Source organism: Symphalangus syndactylus, chromosome 21, assembly GCF_028878055.3.
Source record: "Symphalangus syndactylus isolate Jambi chromosome 21, NHGRI_mSymSyn1-v2.1_pri, whole genome shotgun sequence".
NCBI classification, from domain to species: domain Eukaryota; kingdom Metazoa; phylum Chordata; class Mammalia; order Primates; family Hylobatidae; genus Symphalangus; species Symphalangus syndactylus.
This window is the reverse complement of record NC_072443.2, coordinates 67,055,021-67,075,658: the sequence shown is the minus strand read 5'-3', so window position 1 is coordinate 67,075,658 and position 20,638 is coordinate 67,055,021. Positions and strand designations below refer to the sequence as shown.

Genomic DNA, 20,638 nt, shown 5'->3' with positions numbered 1-20,638 from the left:
TCTAACTCTCACTTTCTTGCTTCCCTCTTTCCCTTGTAAGGACCCTCCTGATGACACTGGAGCCACCTGAATCATCCAAGATTATTTCCTCATCTCCAGATTCTTACCTTAATCACATTTGCAAACTCCTTTTCCATATAATGTGTCCACAGGTACTGGAGATTAGGATGTGATCATGTTTTGGGGGATCCTTATTTTGCTTACCACAGTTTAAAAATATTGAGCACTTCTATATCCCCAGCCCTGTATTAACTTTATCATACTACATCTCACTTAATTATTACAATAAGTCAAGGAGTTTGGTATTTTAATTTCTAGATAGGAGGACACAAATGCTTAGAAAGATTTTGTCATGGCCTCTGTTAGACTGATGAGCATGAAATCTCTTCATCCCACTACCACTGTGCTCCTTTATCATCTTCCTCCCTAACCATCCCAACAGTTTCTCTCCCTGACTCTCAAATCTTCCATCTAAACCTCAAACTTCTTTGAAATGTTTCCTACTAAAATGTCATCATACTTCTCTTCTCTTCATCAAACGTCATTGTCTCCTCTATTCCAGAGAATGAAGACTAAGAAAAAGGCAAGCAAGATCTTTCACAATGTGTCTCAAAGCTCCTTTGTATATCATTCCTCTTCTAGCCCTGACATCCCAAACTTACTGATCTGAAGTTTAACATTCACTTACCTGGCTTCATGAAATCTCTCAGCTTGTAGTACCCCTGCCAGGCCTATATATGGTCAAATGGTCTTTTTTCTGCTCTATACCTTCCCCCAAAGTTTCCCCTTTAATGTGTTTGCATTTTTCTAAGAATTCCAATAACTTTGGCCCATTGTGAAAGAGTGTTGGAAAAACTTAGAATGGGACTTCAGAGAGAATTGTGGATGTGGATCCCTGCTCAGCCATGTACTATGTGTGTGCCAGATCTAATTATTTGATAACTCTGAATGCATTTTCTCATCTGAAAAATAGAAATGAAGATACTTACTTCTAGCGATTTCTCTGAGAACTAAAGGATATAATGTACACCAAGGTGACCCAGAGGCTGTCATACATGAAGGCTCAGTGCATGGTAACATGTGTTATTATACTCCTCCTTTAGAGGCAATTTACTTTCTTTGCATTTTTTAAAGTAAGAAAATATAGCTACTTTCTTTCTCTTTATAAATTTGTTGCAGAATTTTCTTTTCTTTAAGGGTCATAGAAGGACATCCAAAGCATGCATGAGAAACAGCTTTAATGAAACACTGATGATAACCATGATTCCAGGTGCTACTCCTCTATGTAACTTTGACTCTCCATGTCCTTGAGATGACATCAAGATTACCTCTTAATAGTGGCGACTGAAAAAATTCTGCATTCATCACACATTCAAACTGTCACTGTCTAGATTTGTAATCTGATATTTTATCTTCCATTGGAAAGTCTGAAAAAGCAGAGCTCACATTTACCAAAATCTCTGCCTGTTCTAATTGGCTAAGCTAAAGAGAAGACAGAGGTATTCTGTTTGTTTGTTTGGTTTCTTGCATGATCATCCAGTCATCTACTCAAGAGATAGTGCCTCCCATGAGCCATGCCTACAGTTAGATGCTGAGGGCCTAAGAGCAATTAAACCAAGCAAGATCTTTGCCAACCAGCAATTTCTCTTTTAGAGAAGAGGCAACCTAAAACAAGAAAAAAAGACAAATGAATAAAATAATCATAAATTATGGAAAGAACAGTAAAAAAATAAATGAGAAACTAAGATGTACATAAGAAGGAGCATCTATATGGGATAGGCTATGTATTTTGATACAAAAGTAAAGATAAAGAGGAGTTAAAGGACAAAAGAACTTCCAGACAGAAGGAACAGCATATGCCGAACTTCTTAAGTATTATTGTTGCTGTTGATGATGATGATGCTAGTGTTATTAAACAAATATTAGTGATTCATCTGCAAGTACCAAAGCCTAGTGGAAATGATGGATTTCCAAAAGAAGCAGAGGTACTGCAAATATACTGTGATCCACACAGACATTACTTACATGGAATTCAGATTTACAAGGAAAGAAAGAAAAATATTTACATCAATTCCAAGCAGAAAAGAAAAGTGCAACAAACAAAACACTACTTATATGGAAAGAAGTATTCAGACGCAGTAACTAAAACTGTTTGCAAATGTTGGCTCAATTTGGCCCTTGACGTTGACTGACTAGCACTTTGTACTGGATTCTTTCTTGCTGCAAATATGCAATCAATCCATATTTAAACATAAAGGAAGCATTAAGCTTTTATTTTATCTTGCACTTATGTTCTTTCTCTTTTGCCCAAATGTCAACCCCATGCTGTTACTTAGAAGTGTAACATAAGAAGTTGTTTTTGAATTGAGTTCACAGTGCAAACTACAGTTGAATATAAATGCCATCTACAGAAAAATTGATTACAGGGAAACCATTAGAGCTCTGAGGGGCTAGTTTAATGTTGCTCTGTCATTTGATTAATAGAAAATGATTTAGTCTTTGGAAGTTGCCTGGAAAGATTTTAAAAATTAGAAAAGTGCTTGTTTGCTGAGTTTACCATTGACAGACTTGGTACAAACATCATGACACGTGTTTTGTGCTATCCATGTGACAATGTTTTGGTTTCTCAAGATGATAGAAATTTTAATTTTATCATAGATATTTGCAATCCAGTTTAATCAACTACATCAAACAGGAACTATTAACAGTGCTCATATTAAGGTGATGGCCTTCGAAAGCAGCTTTCGGAAGTTTTATTTTTCAGTATCAGACATAAAGGATTGACACTGGAGAAACACCCATTGATAAAAATAAGAAAGGATGTAGACTAAGAGATATTCTAAGATAATTAGCTGAGACTCTCCCATTTTATATACCTTTCTAAAAACATATCAAGAATCCAAGTAAGAGCAGTATTATTAAGGGGAAAACTTGAATGTACACTAACTGTATCTAAGAAGTGAATCATCTGCAAACTTCAGGTTGGATTATTAGCAACAAACCACTTCGAACACAATTCAAAAATTGATTATGTCATAACACCACAGTGGAAAACTGCTGTTCTCAGAAGACAATTAACAGTTACAGGGCTTTTTAACATATACCACTAACCAAATGAGGAACGTTTCATATTTTATTTCATATCTCATAAACTAGGAGTTACTCGTTTCATTTTATAATGGGAAAATCCGGCTCTTGGAAGAGATTGGATACAAATTCATGTCTCTCTTACATCAAAGACCAACTCTTTTCATCTCCCAGAGAGCAAGAGAAGTAAAACATTCTAAATAATCTGTATAATTGGCTATTCATACCAAGGTACTCACTCAGAATGCAACTCTTCTCATTTTATGCCCACAGAAAGTTGTGCTTCTGCTTTGGTAGATGAGGACACAAATGCAAACATGTCAATGACAAAGTCATTGCCAACATCACAAACTGCTCCTTTACGTAGCTGGAAGAAATCAATTCTGTCTCCTAGCCTGTTGATTTTTTCAATGGATTTATAGTGTTGAAAACAATACTTTTTCTTAAAACAAACAAAACATACAGAAACACATAAAACATCCAGAATCCACACTGCCAATGACACCGAAGTGGTGAATTTGTATTTTCTCTGTATTGATTGTATAGTGGTAATGTTAGTGCTGAATTTTAAAGAACAGAGATAAAAAGAAAGATATCAAGAGTATACTAGATATTCAAATTGCAATATCCTGTGAGAATTTTGATATTATATATTTTATAGCTGAGAAAAAGATTTAAAAAGGCACTGGAGGATAATTTGAGGAAGGATAGTTACAAAATAATTATTGCTGCCATTCAGACCATTAGAAATAAGTATGTTGATAAGCATTATAATTGACAAGTACATTGTACATTGACAAGAAAAATAATGAATGCTTACTAAGCTAAAAGCTTTCAGGCCTTTAATTATGGGTTTATATTGTCAAGAAATGTACCAGGACATGGTCAATCCAATTGGCCTGTCCATCATATAAATAGGTATGGATTGCTATGAGTCTGACCATGGCAATTGGCCTTGATCATAGGACAACATAATGAATGGATTGGCTGTATTGTGTCACCTATAGATCTGCCCAGAGCCCAGTGCATAATCAATACAGCCTGAGAAGATCACCACAGGACCCTGAGCAGTTTTCCTTAGTCATCTTATTGTATAGTCATTTATTCAACACGTATGAATTGGATGTCTCCTGTGTGCCAGGCACTGTGCTAGGGGTTAGTAATACAGAGTTGAGTAAGGCACTTGCCCTCAAGAAATTTAAAGAAACACATAACCAAGAATAAATATAATCCAATGTGATAAACCTATAATAAAATATGAACTGAGCCTCATGTAAGCATACAGGGAAACATTTCTCTATCACATCCCAACTGTAGTGTAAGTGATTGAGTGAACAATAGTGATATCCCAGTGGAATTGGGGTGGAAAGAGAATGTATGGTAATATATTTGAGACACCTGGATTCAGCAATATGTGATTCTTCCAATGACACATAGGACACTAAACAGCAGTTGACTCAAAACTCTGAAAGAAATAGTTTCCATTTCTATCAGTGTTATAATGAATTAAATATTATGCTCATTCAGCCTCACAAATTCAAAAAAGATGCCAAAAACATCTTGTTGGGCAGTTTTATCTTTACTTCCACTTTCCAGATGAATTATTTTAAATCTCTCCAGTTTCTTAAATCTCAAACATAGTCACGTGGACTCAGATAAGCAGCAAGTTGTTCTGCAGAAACACTAGACTGGAAAGTGATAGACTAAGATTCATCAGCTACATGCTTTTGGATAAGTGACTTCCCAACCTGGATTCTAGTTTTCTTGTATGTAAAATTCTCTAGTTAGACTATATTCATTACTTTAGAAGCCGGATTCTAAATCTTTCATCTATTATCTCCCACCATCTCTCACCCAGACAACATTAATTTCAGAAAACTAAAAGTCGCAGTTTGGATTTATAACTCGATGTCCTTTGGGATGATCAATCAGTTTGTGATGATTTTTCCCTGTTCTGGGTTCCCCAAAGCTCCATTTATTTTAAATGGCATGCATCTTTCACATTGTCTAGACACAGTTGATTAAGCTAAGATAGACATATGACCAAATGAAGTCAATCATCAGCTTTCTCAGGGGAATTCGAACTTGGACTATCTCTGAACAGAGCAGGTTTTAAATTTTAGGTGTGGTGAACAGTAGTGATTTCTGCCATGTACAGTGAGAATGACAAAGAGGTGCTGTCTGGCAAGATGAGAATGCAGCAGACCCTGCTTCAATAAGCAGAATGAAGACTGTGGTTTTTTGACATTTTTTTCTCTCCTCAGACTCTGCTGCAATCTGGCATGAGTTATAAGAAATATCCTTGATAATTTACTACAAATATTTTGCTTAAAATGTCTTGAATTAGTTGTGTTACAATTAGAAACCTAACTAATACAATGTTAAAAAGTAAAGAATTTTAGGAATGAACATCTATGTGTTGATATATATAAAATGTTTGCAACTTGAATTTGCCAAACATGTTCATTGATTGATGGCCAAATGGAATCCTAGATAAAGAGACCCTCTGTCTGTTTATGTATGATAAAGTAAACAAACTCAACAGCAATGATTAATAAATTAATACTGGACATGCAGAAAGCCATTATTAATGCATAAGTCTGTCACAAAGGCATTCCCAAATGACCAGATTTGAATAAATTTGCTTACTGTGATTAGAATTAATATGTTTCAAATGACACTGAAAACATTTTAGCTCCTATGCAAATCATCGAAGACTTATTTTTTCATTTCATGTTGATGCATCATACAGTGACCATGAGCTAATTAACTTTCATTTGGATCTTTGATTATCTCTTTAAAGCTCCAAGCCAACCACCAGCAAACATTGCCTGGAAGCTGACAAACTCTAAATTATGCTTGAACTGGGAGCATGTAAAAACCATGGAAAATGAGTCTGAAGTTTTGGGGTACAAGGTGAGTGTTTAGTTTTTCCTTTAATCATATCAATTAAGTTACTAAGGAATGAAACATGTGACACCCAAATAGAAAACAAATTGGACGCATATGGAAACACTGGAATCTTTTTCAAAATTATTTCGAAAATACCATTGCTGCTTTCTAATTTTCCATTGAAAAGGTTTTATATTCGGAGGTCCAGTAATGTACTAGGGAACATCAGTAAATCAAATTCCATAGGATGTAACATTTTTTCTTCAAGTGACATCCCTTGCCATCATAAGATGATGGCTCATGTGCACAGTAGATGTGATGACAATGAGATAAAAAAATATATCTAAATAGAGATTTTAGAACTTAGGCTGCAGTATGATGTGATCTTTTAACAGCATAAAAGGCATCTAACAAGAGTACAATCAAGTACCCAGAGCAAATCATTTCCATCAGTGACAATGGACACCATCTCTTGGCAGACATATATTCACCATTTGAAATGGGTCCAAACTGAACAGTGACTTTCCACAGCAAGCTCCAATGATAACAGCCTCAAGCTATTTAACTAATAGGGATAAATCTACTCTCCTTCCAGAGGCATTGGCCAAAAAACAAACAAACAAACAAAAAACCTCTTTTTCTTAACAGGAGCAATGGAATATAAGGAAAAGACATCACTTGGATATTTCCATCTGAGGAGTACAACATTTATGATGATGTATCTTATGTCTTACAGTGTTCCAGAACAGTTGTGTGAACGTTAGAAAGGCAACATGGCCATGTTAACTTGATACTTCATTTTATTCAGATTCTGTACCGGCAAAACAGACAGAGTAAAACTCATGTTTTGGAAACAAACAATACATCAGCTGAGCTTCTGGTTCCATTTGAAGAAGATTACTTAATTGAAATAAGAACAGTCAGTGATGGTGGAGATGGAAGCAGCAGTGAGGAAATTAGGATTCCAAGAATGTCAAGTAAGCTGAGTCACCATTGCTATAGTAGATTCTGAACCTAGACAGCTGCAGCATGAAATTCAGCTCCATGAAACCTTCCAGTTATGGCTTAAATGTTGGGTAATAAGATAAATTTTCAATTGTGAGCAAAAGGTGATGAGCCAATTTTTTAAAGTTATTCTCCAAAATTGTACCATGCTTATACATTATAAATGGTTTTATGTTTCTTCATTTGAAAACCAAAAAGAGAACAGGAAAAAAAACTTTGTGTCATTAGAGCATAATTCTATCACTCATTCGATTGTCACAAAAATCAGAAAGATCTTTCACAGATTCTTTCAGGTCTTTTACAGCAGGGATGGCAAATATGAAGCGCAGGTAAATATACACCCTTTCCCATGTTCATGGCAGACATCACTAATCGAGTGTGGCATTCATAAGGAGCTGAGTCACAACTTTCAAGTCCTTCTCAAAACAATTTTCTAAGCCAACCAACACCAGTCATTCAGAGTTACCATGCAATAATAATATATCATTTTTGCATTAGAAGAATCACTTACTTATCTGCCTGAAGCTGTGATTGAGTGCAAGTCATTAGCATCCAATGTTGGCCAATACTTCAGGCAGACTTTGCCAATTTAGGGATTTTTCTTTTGCATTTTTATACTTAAATCAGACATCCTTGGACAAAGACATGGTAAGGCACTTTCTAAAATTAAATATAATGTGAATGAGACAAGTATACTAAAATATGTTACCAGAAGAGAAATGATAGTATGAATTTGGGGTTTTGAAAAATTAATCTAGCAGGCAATACTTTATCTCAAAATATTTTTGTCTTATTTTTATATTTTGCAGGTTTGAGTTCCAGAGGAATTCAAGTCTTAGAACCTAGCACCCATTTTCTGTCCATTGTCATTGTGATTTTTTACTGTTTTGCTATTCAGCCACTTATCTGATGAATAAAACCATAAATCTTTGAGAGTTTTTTGAAAGCAAATCATTCTGTAAATATGCTCTCCAGCCTCTGACACAAGATGCATTCTTAATACAGACTTGTTTGCAAAGAAAAAAAAAGTATATTATTAAAATCTTGTAAATATCTATGGTACATTAATAAAACAATTTTAAACACTTTTGAATTTTAAAATTCGCACATGATTACATGCATTCCTAGGTGCCACATTAACCCAGGGAGTTGTAACTGCTGTGTCTTTTAAGTTACTTATATGGAGAAAATAAATAACTCCCTTCAATGATGGTGATGATGAATACAAACTTGGGTAATAGTTACCATAGCTCACATGTACATTTTTATGTATTCCAGACAATCACTTCAGTATTTAAAATTTCCACCCTACTTCAAAATAAAATACAATTATTTGTTTATAGTTGGGGTTCTTTAAAAATACAAACTATTCCAAAGCATGGTGTGCTTTTATCTCTGAATCAAGTTGTAATAAGAAATCTTTTTACTCAATAATATTTCAATATACATGATGTTCTTCACAGCTCACTTTTCAGAAGATTCAGTCATAATAAAGGCAGAAAAAGTACTTTATGGCAAGGAAAAATAAATGATGGGAAATGAGCACCCACCTAAAGTAATCTTCTAACAACTCTGGTATATATTAAGCAATTGCTCATGGCAAAGTTTAACATTTGAACTGCTGCATGAACAAATCTCAGGTAATTATTACAAGTTGATTGCAATGTATGTGGCCTTATTTTTATAATAAAACAATGTGGAAACAGAATTATTTGATCAAGTTTTCTACACTTTGGTCAAAATATTACTTTTTGCCAATTTTCTCTGCAGCTATGAAAACAATTCTACATGAACTAGGGTTTAGAAAGATTTTGCAGGTTGACTTTTCTCTAGGGTGAGCCTGTTTCAGTCAGTGGCCTCACTTCTTAGGATTGTATAGTCTGGAGAAAGCAGTCTGGGAGAAGGTAAGATTAGTGACCTGGCCCATAGAATGCTATGTAACCACCCCCTTTCCTCTACAAAAAGCCTTGAGAGGTTAGCTCCTGCTGTCAGCCTTCTCTGGCTCCCAGCCAATCAGGTTTGCTGTCCGTTAGAGCTAAATGTGAGAAATGCTCACGTGAGTTTTATCTTCTTAACATGGTGCAACCTCTTAATTATGTTGAGAATATTTGAGCTATTCTCACGACCCTCAAATCATACAGTCCTCAATATGGGATTTTGTCATTTGCATGTCTGAAGTATTTTAGATCTCTTTAAAATACCCCATGTAGTCAGCAGCAGATGAACAATGGCTTTCATAGTTCAGAACTTGCTCCTTGCCTGAACAGTGTGTCAAGCACACAATGCAAATTAATGAGCCTTATTCTCCCCATTGCCATATGATCTGACTGTGCTTTTGTGGAGCAAAACAAATAAGCAACAACAAATACTGTTTGGCACACTCGTGTTAACAACTGCCTGGCCAAGATACATCTGAATTGACCAGAGATACCAGTGCTGGCATATGGTCTTAATGGTTTCCTTAATTTGGTAAGAGACAAGATTTGTGTCCTCCTCCCCAAAGAAGAGATTGAGGGTTAAATATACTGTGAGATTTTTGTTTCTACTAATTAAGTGAATCAGATATACAGTCGTTTGTGTGTGAGTTCAAAAGCTAAGTCATTTTTTATCAATAATTCTTATATATTTGCAGAGTGCTATTTAGTTCATGATTTCTGGAATATTAAATGTCTGTATTCACTGTCTAACATATCTAACATATTATTTATCTTTTCATCAATTCACTAAATTTTTCAGAATATACTTTGGCATTAATATAAGCAGCATGGGCTTTGGTGTGATTTGAATCTCTCCTCTTAGTGAAAACTTGGACATATTTCTTTTAACATCTCCATTTCACTAATATCAGAATAGTAGAATGTTATGTACATAAGGTATTTGGCGTGGTGCAAGGAACATTGTAAGTTGTCAATAAATGGAGCTGCTGTTATCTGCTGCTATGAATTAAATCCCAAATGACATAAGTTATTACATTTACGTATCCAATATATTATGAAAATAGTTTCAACCTTTGTTTATGTCAAAATCCAAACCAGCTTCAAGAAAAATGAATTGATCACCTACTCTAGATACTACATGGCACTCAAGGATGAAAACAATGGTGATTCTAATAACCTATTCCAGGGAAATATTCTACATGATGTATATACTCCTCTGACATTCAAGAAAGATTTCCAATGCATCCCTGTATTGACTGAGTAGACTGCTGTTATAAACATTATATGTCATTTCCATACTTCCTATAAAAAAGGAGATAATGTGATTGTACCTGGAAATGGCTGGAGAAGGAACCAGAAATAAAGTTTAGGAGACTCAACACAGTGGAAATATGCCACTACAAAGCTATGGACTGCCTAGATCGTGTAGAGTTCAAATGCAGCTTCACTTTTTCTCTTTTGTTCACACTATCATCCTCCTTGCTCAGTGTCTCTTTTCTATCTATACAGCAGAGGGTGAAGACGGCATGGCTGCTATCTTTAAAAACAAATGCAGATGGCGAGGGATGACCTGGAACCCATATGGATTCTAAATGTAATAACATAATTATTACTTCTCATAAGTAAACCTAGTATTTTTATACTTCTAAGTATGTCAGTCTTGAGATGCAACATGGAGTATATACTGCTGTATTAGTCCATTTTCATACTGATATGAAGAAATACCTGAGATTTGGCAATTTATAAACAAAAAAGAGGTTTAATGGACTCACAGTACCACATGACTGGGAAGGCCTCATAATCATGGTGGAAGGTGAAGGAGTAGCAAAGGCACATCATACATGGCAGCAGGCAAGAGAGTGTGTGTAGGGAAACTACCCTTTATAATACCATCAGATCTCATGACACTTATTCACTATCATGAGAACAGAAAAAAAAAAACACCCCCATGATTCAATTACCTCCCACCAAGTCCCTCCCATGACACGTGGGGATTAGGATTATAAGAGTTACAATTCAAAATGAGATTTGGGTGGGAACACAGCCAAACCATATCAACTCCCTGTGTACAATTATTACTTAATGTGCTATAGAACTACATATTGAATTCAGGAGATATTTTGTTCTAGACAATCACATCTCTGTTGAGGTCATTACTTACATTAGTCAGGCTTCTCCAGAGACACAGAGCCAATAGGGTGTGTGGGTGCATGTGTGTCTATGTGTGTGTGTGTGTGTGTGTGTGTGTGTGTGTGTGTGGAGAGAGAGAGAGAGAGAAATTATAAGGAACTGACTCATGTGATTATGGAGACTGAGAAGTCCAAATGCAAGAGAGCTATGATGTAGTTACAGACTGAGCTGAAGGCCAACAACCAGGAGGGCCAATAGTGTAAATTCCAGTCTGAGTCCAAATCCAAAGGCAGGATGAAAGTTATAACCCAGCTCAAAGACAATCAAGCAGAGAATAATTGTTTCTTACTCAGGCTTCTTGTCTATTCAGGCCTTCACCAGATTGGATGATGCCCAACTGCAATGAGGAGTACAATCTGCCCTACTCCATCTACCAATTAATGTATTAATCTCATCCACAAAATCCATCACAGACACAGCCAGAATGTGTAACCAAATATCTGGGCACCACATGGCCCAGTCGAGTTGACACATAAAATTAACTATCACAGTATTCTTTGGGCTGATATGAAATAATTCAATTCTGCTTTCATCAGCTTTTGGAACGAAATTATTTAAATGCTCCTCTCAGTTTATCCATTTGTAAAATGATATGTTGGGATTACAAGATCTCAGAGTTCTTTTAAAACTCTATAATTTTATACTAATGTGCATAATGTGTGACTTATTTGGGTATAAGACAGTATTTCAGAACCCTTCACAACCCACACATACTCTACTGTCCTTTCCCTTTTTTTCCCCTGTGTTTTTACCAGTTGTTCTGTGCATTTTAAACTGGAGTTACATTACTAAAATTGAGCATGTTTTTTCAAACTACAGTGGACCCTCAGAGTTTCTAACCCATCTCTACACTCCATTGAGAATCACTGGTGTATTGCAGTGGTTCCCAAGGGTGGGACTATAATGAAGTTTTCACTGTTCAGTGAAAAAATATAAGAAAAATTACATGTAGAGTTTGGTGAGATGTTCATAGTGAATAATTTGTGAAATATGGCTTTCCTGCATTGTGAAATGCTCATTCTTTGGGGAAACAAAGTTGAGAATGGATCACAGTTTGTTTTACCTGCTCTGTTTTAAAATATTTTACTTGGGAAAAGAGTAGATTACTTTATATCACGTTCAATTATTTTTATTATTAAAAATGTTTATCTTCTAAGGAAAATGAAAAGTTGAAAACCACTTGTGTTAAGTCATCTTTTTAATACTTGTTTCTTTAATCTCATAACCATTAAATTAGCAATTTGACTTTGTGTGTTGAACTATAGTTTATATGCCAAAGCACCAAGGTTCTGAGTTCTATAGAATTATTGCTTACTTATGTAAATCCAGTCATAATTCTAGGAAATATGGCCTACCACTTATAACAAAACATGAATATAATTAGATTGCAAGAAAAATAGAATGTCAAAATCCCGACTTTTTTAATATCTTAAAATATGGAAATTATTTGCTTTCTACTTTTCTATGTTAAAAATTCTTTCATGAAATTAAGTATAGTTAGTTGTTAGGCTTTCCTTAATGTACTTACAAATAATTTTAGCAAAATAATTTTATTTTAGTAAAAAAATTTTTATTGAAAGATAAATTTATTTCTTCAGTTTTTTTCAAATATTATTGCTCTTAACAGTGCTTGGTGTGGTCCTGGGCAGAGAATGATGCTTAAAACATGTATTTGCTTTCTGGACTGATTTATACAGCCAACTGTTGGCAATTTGTTTTCCTTTGGTTTCCTTAATAAAATAAGGGCCAGGCACAGTGGCTTATGCTTGTAAACTCCCAGTACTTTGGGATGCCAAGGCTGGTGGATCACCCGAGGTCAGGAGTTTGAGACCAGCCTGACCAACATGGTGAAACTCCATCTCTACTAAAAATACAAAATTAGCCAGGCGTGGTGTACATGCCTGTAATCTCAACTACTCTGGAAGCTGACACAGGAGAATCGATTCAACCCGAGAGGAAGAGGTTGCAGTGAGCCGAGATCGTGCCTAAACTCCGGATTTTGGTGGGTAAATAATATATCTCTGAAATAAATAAAATAAATAAAAATAAAATCCTTGGAATATTGTCATTTGAAAAAATATCAGAAATGCTGGTATGTTGCTATTTTAAAACACATACTTTAAAATCTACTTAGATGTGCCTTAGAAGATCCTTATTTTGTTCGGAGGAAAGCTCTGGAGGGAAGCTCATGAGATGACTCTTTAAATAAAGACAGCAAGTTGCAGCTCAATGAGAATGAAAATAAATCTTGATGTGAAGTGTTTTGCTCCCTACACCCATTAAAGAGAAGGAGTAAGCTAGGCTAAAATGTTTATGGGTTTATCATGTTATTCCTGGAACTCAATGCTCTATTGGATAGAATTCTGTTCTTAAGCAGTGATTAATTAATGTTTATAAATCACTTCAAAGATGAAAAGCATTCTATAAAGTCTAATCATTTATATTATGGTGATTTTTTTCCAAGAAGTATATTGACTTTTTGCAATAGCAGTTTGAAAGCATGTATTCGTGACTGAGGACAGGTATCATGCCTGGAGGAAAATAGTAATTGGAAAGTTTGAAAGGTAATAATTCTGAGATACTGAAAATTTAGGTGAATATATAATAGTCTGCATGGACTAAATAATTTTAATTCAAACATGAAGTAATCTACATCTATTTATGACAGTTTTCAGCTTGTGAAATAAATGTCATAGCAACAGACTATGTTCCTGAAATGATATATACTTCTAACAAACCTCAGGTAATCTCAGGGGCTTTCATAGTAACAATAATGAGTTTAGGGAACTTTTATTACCTATAACTGCAGTAGTTATAAAATCCCCCAAAACTAACTTTGAACAGATTCATTTTAGCCTATTTTTGTTGACAGAAAGCATAATTAGATATATTACTGGCCTTTTCTAAATCAGATCATTTTCCTTATCTGTGTAAAACTGAAAATGTTATAATTTAGTCATCTAAATTACTGTTGTATTTAGACTTGCAAACATACTGAGATATTTTCATCTTCTAAATTCTTAAAAGAATAGAGTCTAGAATTTTTTTTTTTTTTTTTTTTGAGACAGAGTCTTCCTCTGTTGCCCAGGCTGGAGTTCAGTGGCACGGTCTCGGCTCACTGCAACCTCTGCCTCCCAGGATCAAGGAATTCTCCTGCCTCAGCATCCCCAGTAGCTGAGATTACAGGCATGCACCACCACGCCCAGCAAATTTTTGTATTTTTTTAGTAGAGATGGGGTTTCACTATGCTGGCTAGGCTGGTCTCAAACTTCTGACCTCAAGTAATCTACCCATCTCAGCCTCCCAAAGTGCTGGGATTACAGATGTGAGCCACCGCCCCTGGCCGAGTCTAGAATTTTCTAAAAGAGACTCCTAAGTCCAAGGACATGGCTCAGGTTATTTTGAGTAATGTTTGGACTCACATAATATTTCAAACTAGATCACAGTGGAAAAAAGACTGTAACTAGTTAAGGAAATTCTGAAAATCCACAACTTGTTGGTGTCAACAGGTAGACAGTACTCAAGAGGCTGAGGCTGGAAGATGACTGGAGCTCAGGAGTTTGAGGCTGCAGTGAGCTTTGATCACGCCACTGCACTCCAGCCTGGGCAACAGAGCAAGACTATGTCTCAAAGCAAAAATTGACAGAACGGAAATAATATTCATTTAATATCTGTTGATAACAACTAAGATACCAGATTTTTCTACCTGAAATTGATATACTTCATCAGAAAACTTCATGCCTTGTATTATATCATGTTACATTAGGCTGCCTTACACTATATTTTATTATTTAATTATCATCTGTCTCATTTTGTTTTAGAAAATGAAAAATGAGTACCAGAGGAGATGGACCTTATCTTTGCATTTCCCCTTGCATCCGTCACACCCAGAAGAGTACCTGACATCCAGTAGTTGCTCAACACATATATTTTGAATGAATATACAAACAAAAGAAAGGGTTGAGTGTGCATTACTTAATAAAATCTCATTGCCACTCCTAGAAAAGTGGCAAAGTTAACCTAAAGAATTTTGTCTTTTGTAAAGCTTTCATATTAAAATATTATAATTTTTTTGCCTTATTATTTTTAATAATTTATCATGGGGGATTTAACACACTTTTAAACATTTTTATCATCTTGTTATTATTGCTCTTTTGGGGGTGTCTTTATTTGGGGGCTTTTATTAATTTAATTTTATTTTATTTTACTTTAAGTTCTGGGATACATGTGCTGAACGTGTAGGTTTGTTACATAGGTATACATGTGCCATGGTGGTTTGCTGCACCTATCAACCCATCATCTAGGTTTTAAGCCCCGCATGCTTTAGGTATTTGCTCTAATGCTCTCCCTCCCCTTGTCCCCAACCCCCAACAGGCCCCAGTGTGTGATGTTCCCCTCCCTGTGTCCACGTGTTCTCATTGTTCAGCTCCCACTTATGAGTGAGAACATGCGGTATTTGGTTTTCTGTTCCTGTGTTAGTTTGCTAAGGCTGATTGTAAAACAGTATAATTTAATGTGACATACAATTGATGCAGCACTGTCTGCATATAAAATATTTTAATTTTTTAAAGCTTTCTAAGATTAAAATAAATTTAAGGGCAATACTTTTTTAATAGAAAATACCATATAATTTTATGAGTGTCTTTTCCTTCCCCTCAAAGATTTTTAAAAGACAATTCTCAAAATTTGTATAAACATGGCTATTAGAATTGCATAACCAAGCCAGAGGGCAACATCCATGGTGTCACAGAAGCCATGAGGATCATTCCAAGGTCTAAGTTGCAATTATTTTCCCTGCAGCCAAATTAACTAAAGTCTATACCCTTGATCATACACATAACAAAATGTAATAATCTTGTCATGCTACAATATTAAATCCATATATTCAGCCAGGAAGGTATTTTTAGTTGGCAGATATAACACAAACTTATGACTTCCCCTTTTTAGGTGCTACTTCTTTAGGTCATACTATAAGATTCACTCAGTTTTATTTCCAAAAGCTCAAAATAACTGATGGATTTGCTGAAAATTTCAGAGAAAAAATAGTTCTTTGCCATTAAAGAAGTGGCAAACTTTCAGTATAAGGTCAAACAGGTTAGATGTCATCAGTGTCTATTTACTTAAAGATTAAAATGGCTGTCAATGTTTAGATGTCAGATTTCATGTAAATCTCACTGTCCTTGAACCACTCAGTCTGCCTTCCTTCATGGCACTAAGCTAGTGAACTAGTGAGTAAGTCTTCTCTTTGAGAGGAAGTATTCTTCTCTTCACCATGCTCCGTTCCCAGCTTTCATAATCCATTTATGAACCTATCTGGCCCTTTTAGGCATTTGAGTTTTGACCCTTGTTATATATGATGCAATGTACCCAGAAGACAATATTTTATGGTGTCATTTTTTTTACACCATATTACCTTATACTCATTTATATGAACACCTCATTTCAGCTGTCATTGACTATGAGCATTTAATGTAAGAAAGTTGAACATCTATATAATAAGAAAAATAAAATTATAATGATAAGGAATTCATCTTGTAAAAATATGTATTTCTTTTTACATTGGGGTCAGAAACATAGCAACTACTCATGGAATAGACAGATCCACATTTATAATTGATCAAATCTGTCAAGAAAACATTACTTGTTTACCATGTTTTATGCATTGCACTTGACTCTACAAAAAAAAAAAAAAAAAGCAGTGAAGAAGAGAAACATGCCACCAAGGTGGGAAGCAGGTAATAATTAAGCCAACTCTTCTCACTTCAAAACAACAATCACCTGTTACGATAAGTCCTGAGGAAAAACAAGGAAGATGCTCGGATAGAGAATAAAACATGGGACCAGATGGGTACCCCAAACTGGACTGGCAGAATGCTCTTCTTAGAGAAATATCATTTACAGAGAGACTTGAATGATGAAAAAGGTAGGCATGTTAAAAATGGAGAAAAAAGTGTTCCAGACCGAAAAAGAAAAAAAATCTGCAAATGCCTTGAGGTGAGGAAGAGCTTGGTATGTTCTAGTTACTCAAGGAAGCCTGGTGTGGATGGAAGATGGAGCTGAAAGGAGACCAAGGCATGAGTTCACAGAGCCAACTGGAACCTGGTGATCCTGAAAGTTGCAGGTCTTGAGAAGTAACTTGCATTTAGGTTTTAAATATTACTTATGTTTTAAGAAGATCACTCTGGTTACTGTGTGATAAGTGGATTGCCATGTTTCAAGAAGAGAAACAAAGATTCTAATAGTAGTCCTTGTAATAGATCAGTGGTGGGTAGACTAGTTTGGTGGCAGGTAATAGACCTGTAGACTTGTCAAGAATTGCCCATTGATGAGATATAAGGAGGGTGAGGGATGCCTCTGAATATTTTAAAGCTACCGTTATTTTATCACATGGAGAATACTAGGAAATGATCATTCCTAGGAATACAGAAGATAGGGTGGTAGTCAAGATTCAGCTTGGGACATGGTAAGTTAGCGACCTCTATGAGAGATCTGGGTGGAGTTGTTAAAGAGACAGATCTAGCAATTAGGCTCAAGGAGATCTGGGTTACCCTGGAAGTTCTAGCTCTTCTATTAATGAGTAGCACTGACTCTTGACTTGTAAGGTGACATTTGAGGTGATCTACTTCACTTCATGAGTCTCAAATTTTTCTTCCATATAATGCACCGCTTTGTTAAAGGAACACTTACATTATTATTAGTACTCAAGCAGTATAAACGTTGGATATTACTATTTTATAACAAGAACTTTCAAACTGCAAGATACTGAGTCAGTCATTCAAAGAGTTAAATTCAGATTACCATGCTGGCTTTATTAGGCTTAAGAGTGTTTTTGCCTTTAAGATGTTCAGAAAAAAGTTAACTATAATATACACAATGGACAGCCACAAAAAAGAAGAACCCTTGTAATTTGTGACAACATGGATGAACCTGTATGACGCCTTGTTAAATAAGCCAGGCACCAAAAGACAAATATTTCATGATCTCACTAATATGTGGAAACTTAAAGAGTTGATCTCATAGAAGCATAGAGCTGAATGGTGGTTATCAGAGGCTGGGGTGGTTGTAGGGGAATGCAGGTGAAGGGTTGGGAAGATGATGGTCAAAGGATACAAGCTTTCCATTAAACAGGATGAATACATTCAAGAGATCTGTTGTACCACGAGGTAAATATAGTTAGTAGTATATTGTATTCTTAGAAACGCTAAGTGGGTATAAAGTGTTCTCTCCACAAAAATGATAGTTATATGATGTAATGAATATGTTAATTAACTAGATTTAGTTGTTCCACAATGTATGTATTATTTAAAACATCATGTTGTATATGATAAATGAATCTAATTTTATATGTCAACTTACAAATTTTTTAAAGGTCATAAAAAGGAATTAACTGGAAAACTCCATTCCAAAATTAAATTGGTCATTAAGATTGAATACTGATAATCCAGAACTAAAAGATTGTTCAGGTGTGACCAAATTCTAAAATGAGAAATTAGCAAATTTTGTTTTTTATCCTTGACTTCATTCTAAAAACAGAGTTCTCAAACTGTAAACTCATAAGCTTAAGGTAAACATGATTTGCTGGTCCTTGGCATTTTTGTTTTGCACCTTTAGAATTTTGCTTATGGTCTTTTTTCTGCATGGAATGTTTTCTTTCCTTTTTCTGCCTGGAATATTCTCTTTCCTTTTTTCTGCATGAAATGTTCTCTTTCCTTTGCCTGGGGAGCAGCATCTTCAGCTACCAGCTCCAGTGCCAGCCACTGCACTGCTGAGACTTTTGCTGCACTCCACTCTCCTCAGACCACTCTTGCATTTTACTCAGTCCATGGAGCTCCCTGTGTACATCTCAGTCATAGCATTTGGCACTTGGTTTCTCAACCGTTGGTTTCCATTCCTGCTTCTCTCACTTGATAGTGAATTAATTGGGGATTATAAATTATTCAGCCCTGATTATTATGCTGAGAACATAGTAGGTTCTTGAGACATGTATAAGGAAGACAAATAGGCAGAGAGGAAAAAAAAAGAAATTTAATTTTTGTTTGTTTTCCAGCAAGTCTGACTGTATTTTGCCAGTCACTTATTTTAGAATAAAATGAATCAAAATACAAAAATATAGAATTGTAATACTAAATACTCTAGTTAGCCTGAAATTTTTTTCTAATATTTATAAAAAGCATACCTTGAAATGTCTTGAAATTGGAAGAAAAAAACATATTATCAACACAAATCTTTTATTAGAATCTTTCAGGCAGACTGATGAACAAACATTTTAAGACATTATGATAAGTGGCTCTATATGAATTATTTTCTGGGATTTGGTAGTACATAAGACAACTCTGTTCACTTTGTGACAGTTAAAGAAGCAAGTTTTTTTCTGTAAACTGATATTTCCATGCAAACAAAATTCCAGCACTACTGCCTCCTTTGTCCAGAAGACAGATTAATACTCAAAGGCAAATGATTTAGGCATTTTCATCATCAAGATCAATGTTAAATTTCTTCACCTAAATAGATTCCTCTTTACCCTTTTGACCTACCTACAGAGTCTTGGCATTCATCACTCCTAGAATCACAGAGTTTGGAGGTTTCTTGATTGGGGGTAATTCTAGCTCTTCCCAAGCTGCAGTCTCCAGACAGGATGAAATATGTGTCCTTCAAGGTACAGACATTCACCAGTTTATGAATAAATTGTATTGTCTTAAGAAATTTGTCATTTAATTGTTGGGACACGTGTTCACTTTGTTAATAGAAATACTGCTGAAAACAGTTTTTTCTGCAGCCTGTAAAAGCCTATTTATCTTATAATGGATTGACAGTGTAGCATGTCATGGTACTCAAGAACCCAATCTTAAAATGAAACCATGATTCAGCAACAAAGCATTTTTAGAGTTCTGGCTTTGCTTATGGGAAAAACATCTTCTTCCAACATACTAACAACTTGACAGTAGAAACAAGGACTCCATGAGCAACAAGGACTCCATGTCAGCAGATATGGCGTCTCTCATGGTGTAGGACAGGAACCCCAGTAAGACAAGAGGGGAGAAGCAGAAACATAAGATCCAGGTTGTAGGAATTAAAGAACTGTAAGGAAAGAACCTTCCATCCATGAAACTCACTTTATCAGGTGATCAGCTTTCATCCACATGCCATTTACCCCTCTTCTCGGGAACTTTCCAGTCTCATCTCTTTCTGTTACTTTATCTTTTAATAACCTTTTAAAACAAGACAGGGATGACCTCTCTCACCACTCCTATTCAACATAGTGCTGGAAGTTCTGGCCAGGGCAATCAGGCAGGAGAAGGAAATAAAGGGTATTCAATTAGGAAAAGAGGAAGTCAAATTGTCCCTGTTTGCAGATGACATGATTGTGTATCTAGAAAACCCCATCGTCTCAGCCCAAAATCTCCTTAAGCTGATTAGCAACTTCAGCAAAGTCTCAGGATACAAAATCAATGTACAAAAATCACAAGCATTCTTGTACACCAATCACAGACAAACAGAGAGCCAAATTATGAGTGAACTCCCATTCA

At 35.4% G+C, this 20,638-nt stretch overlaps 1 protein-coding gene across 10 annotated transcripts in view; it reads left to right on the top strand.

The window, feature by feature from the left end:
* CNTN6 (contactin 6) overlaps positions 1-15,191 on the top strand; it is a 512,408-nt gene extending 497,217 nt beyond the window's left edge. For 6 of the 10 annotated variants that reach the window (XM_063630727.1, XM_063630730.1, XM_063630725.1 and 3 more), the window contains 3 exons: positions 5,891-6,003; positions 6,788-6,956; positions 7,794-15,191. In XM_063630727.1, coding sequence (XP_063486797.1) covers positions 5,891-6,003; positions 6,788-6,956; positions 7,794-7,894 — 383 coding nt within the window. In that variant the 3' untranslated portion in view covers positions 7,895-15,191. The remainder of the gene's footprint in view (positions 1-5,890; positions 6,004-6,787; positions 6,957-7,793) is intronic. The other 4 variants (XR_010118662.1, XR_010118660.1, XR_010118661.1 and 1 more) reach the window with 4 other exon arrangements.
* Positions 15,192-20,638: the final 5,447 nt, after the last annotated feature.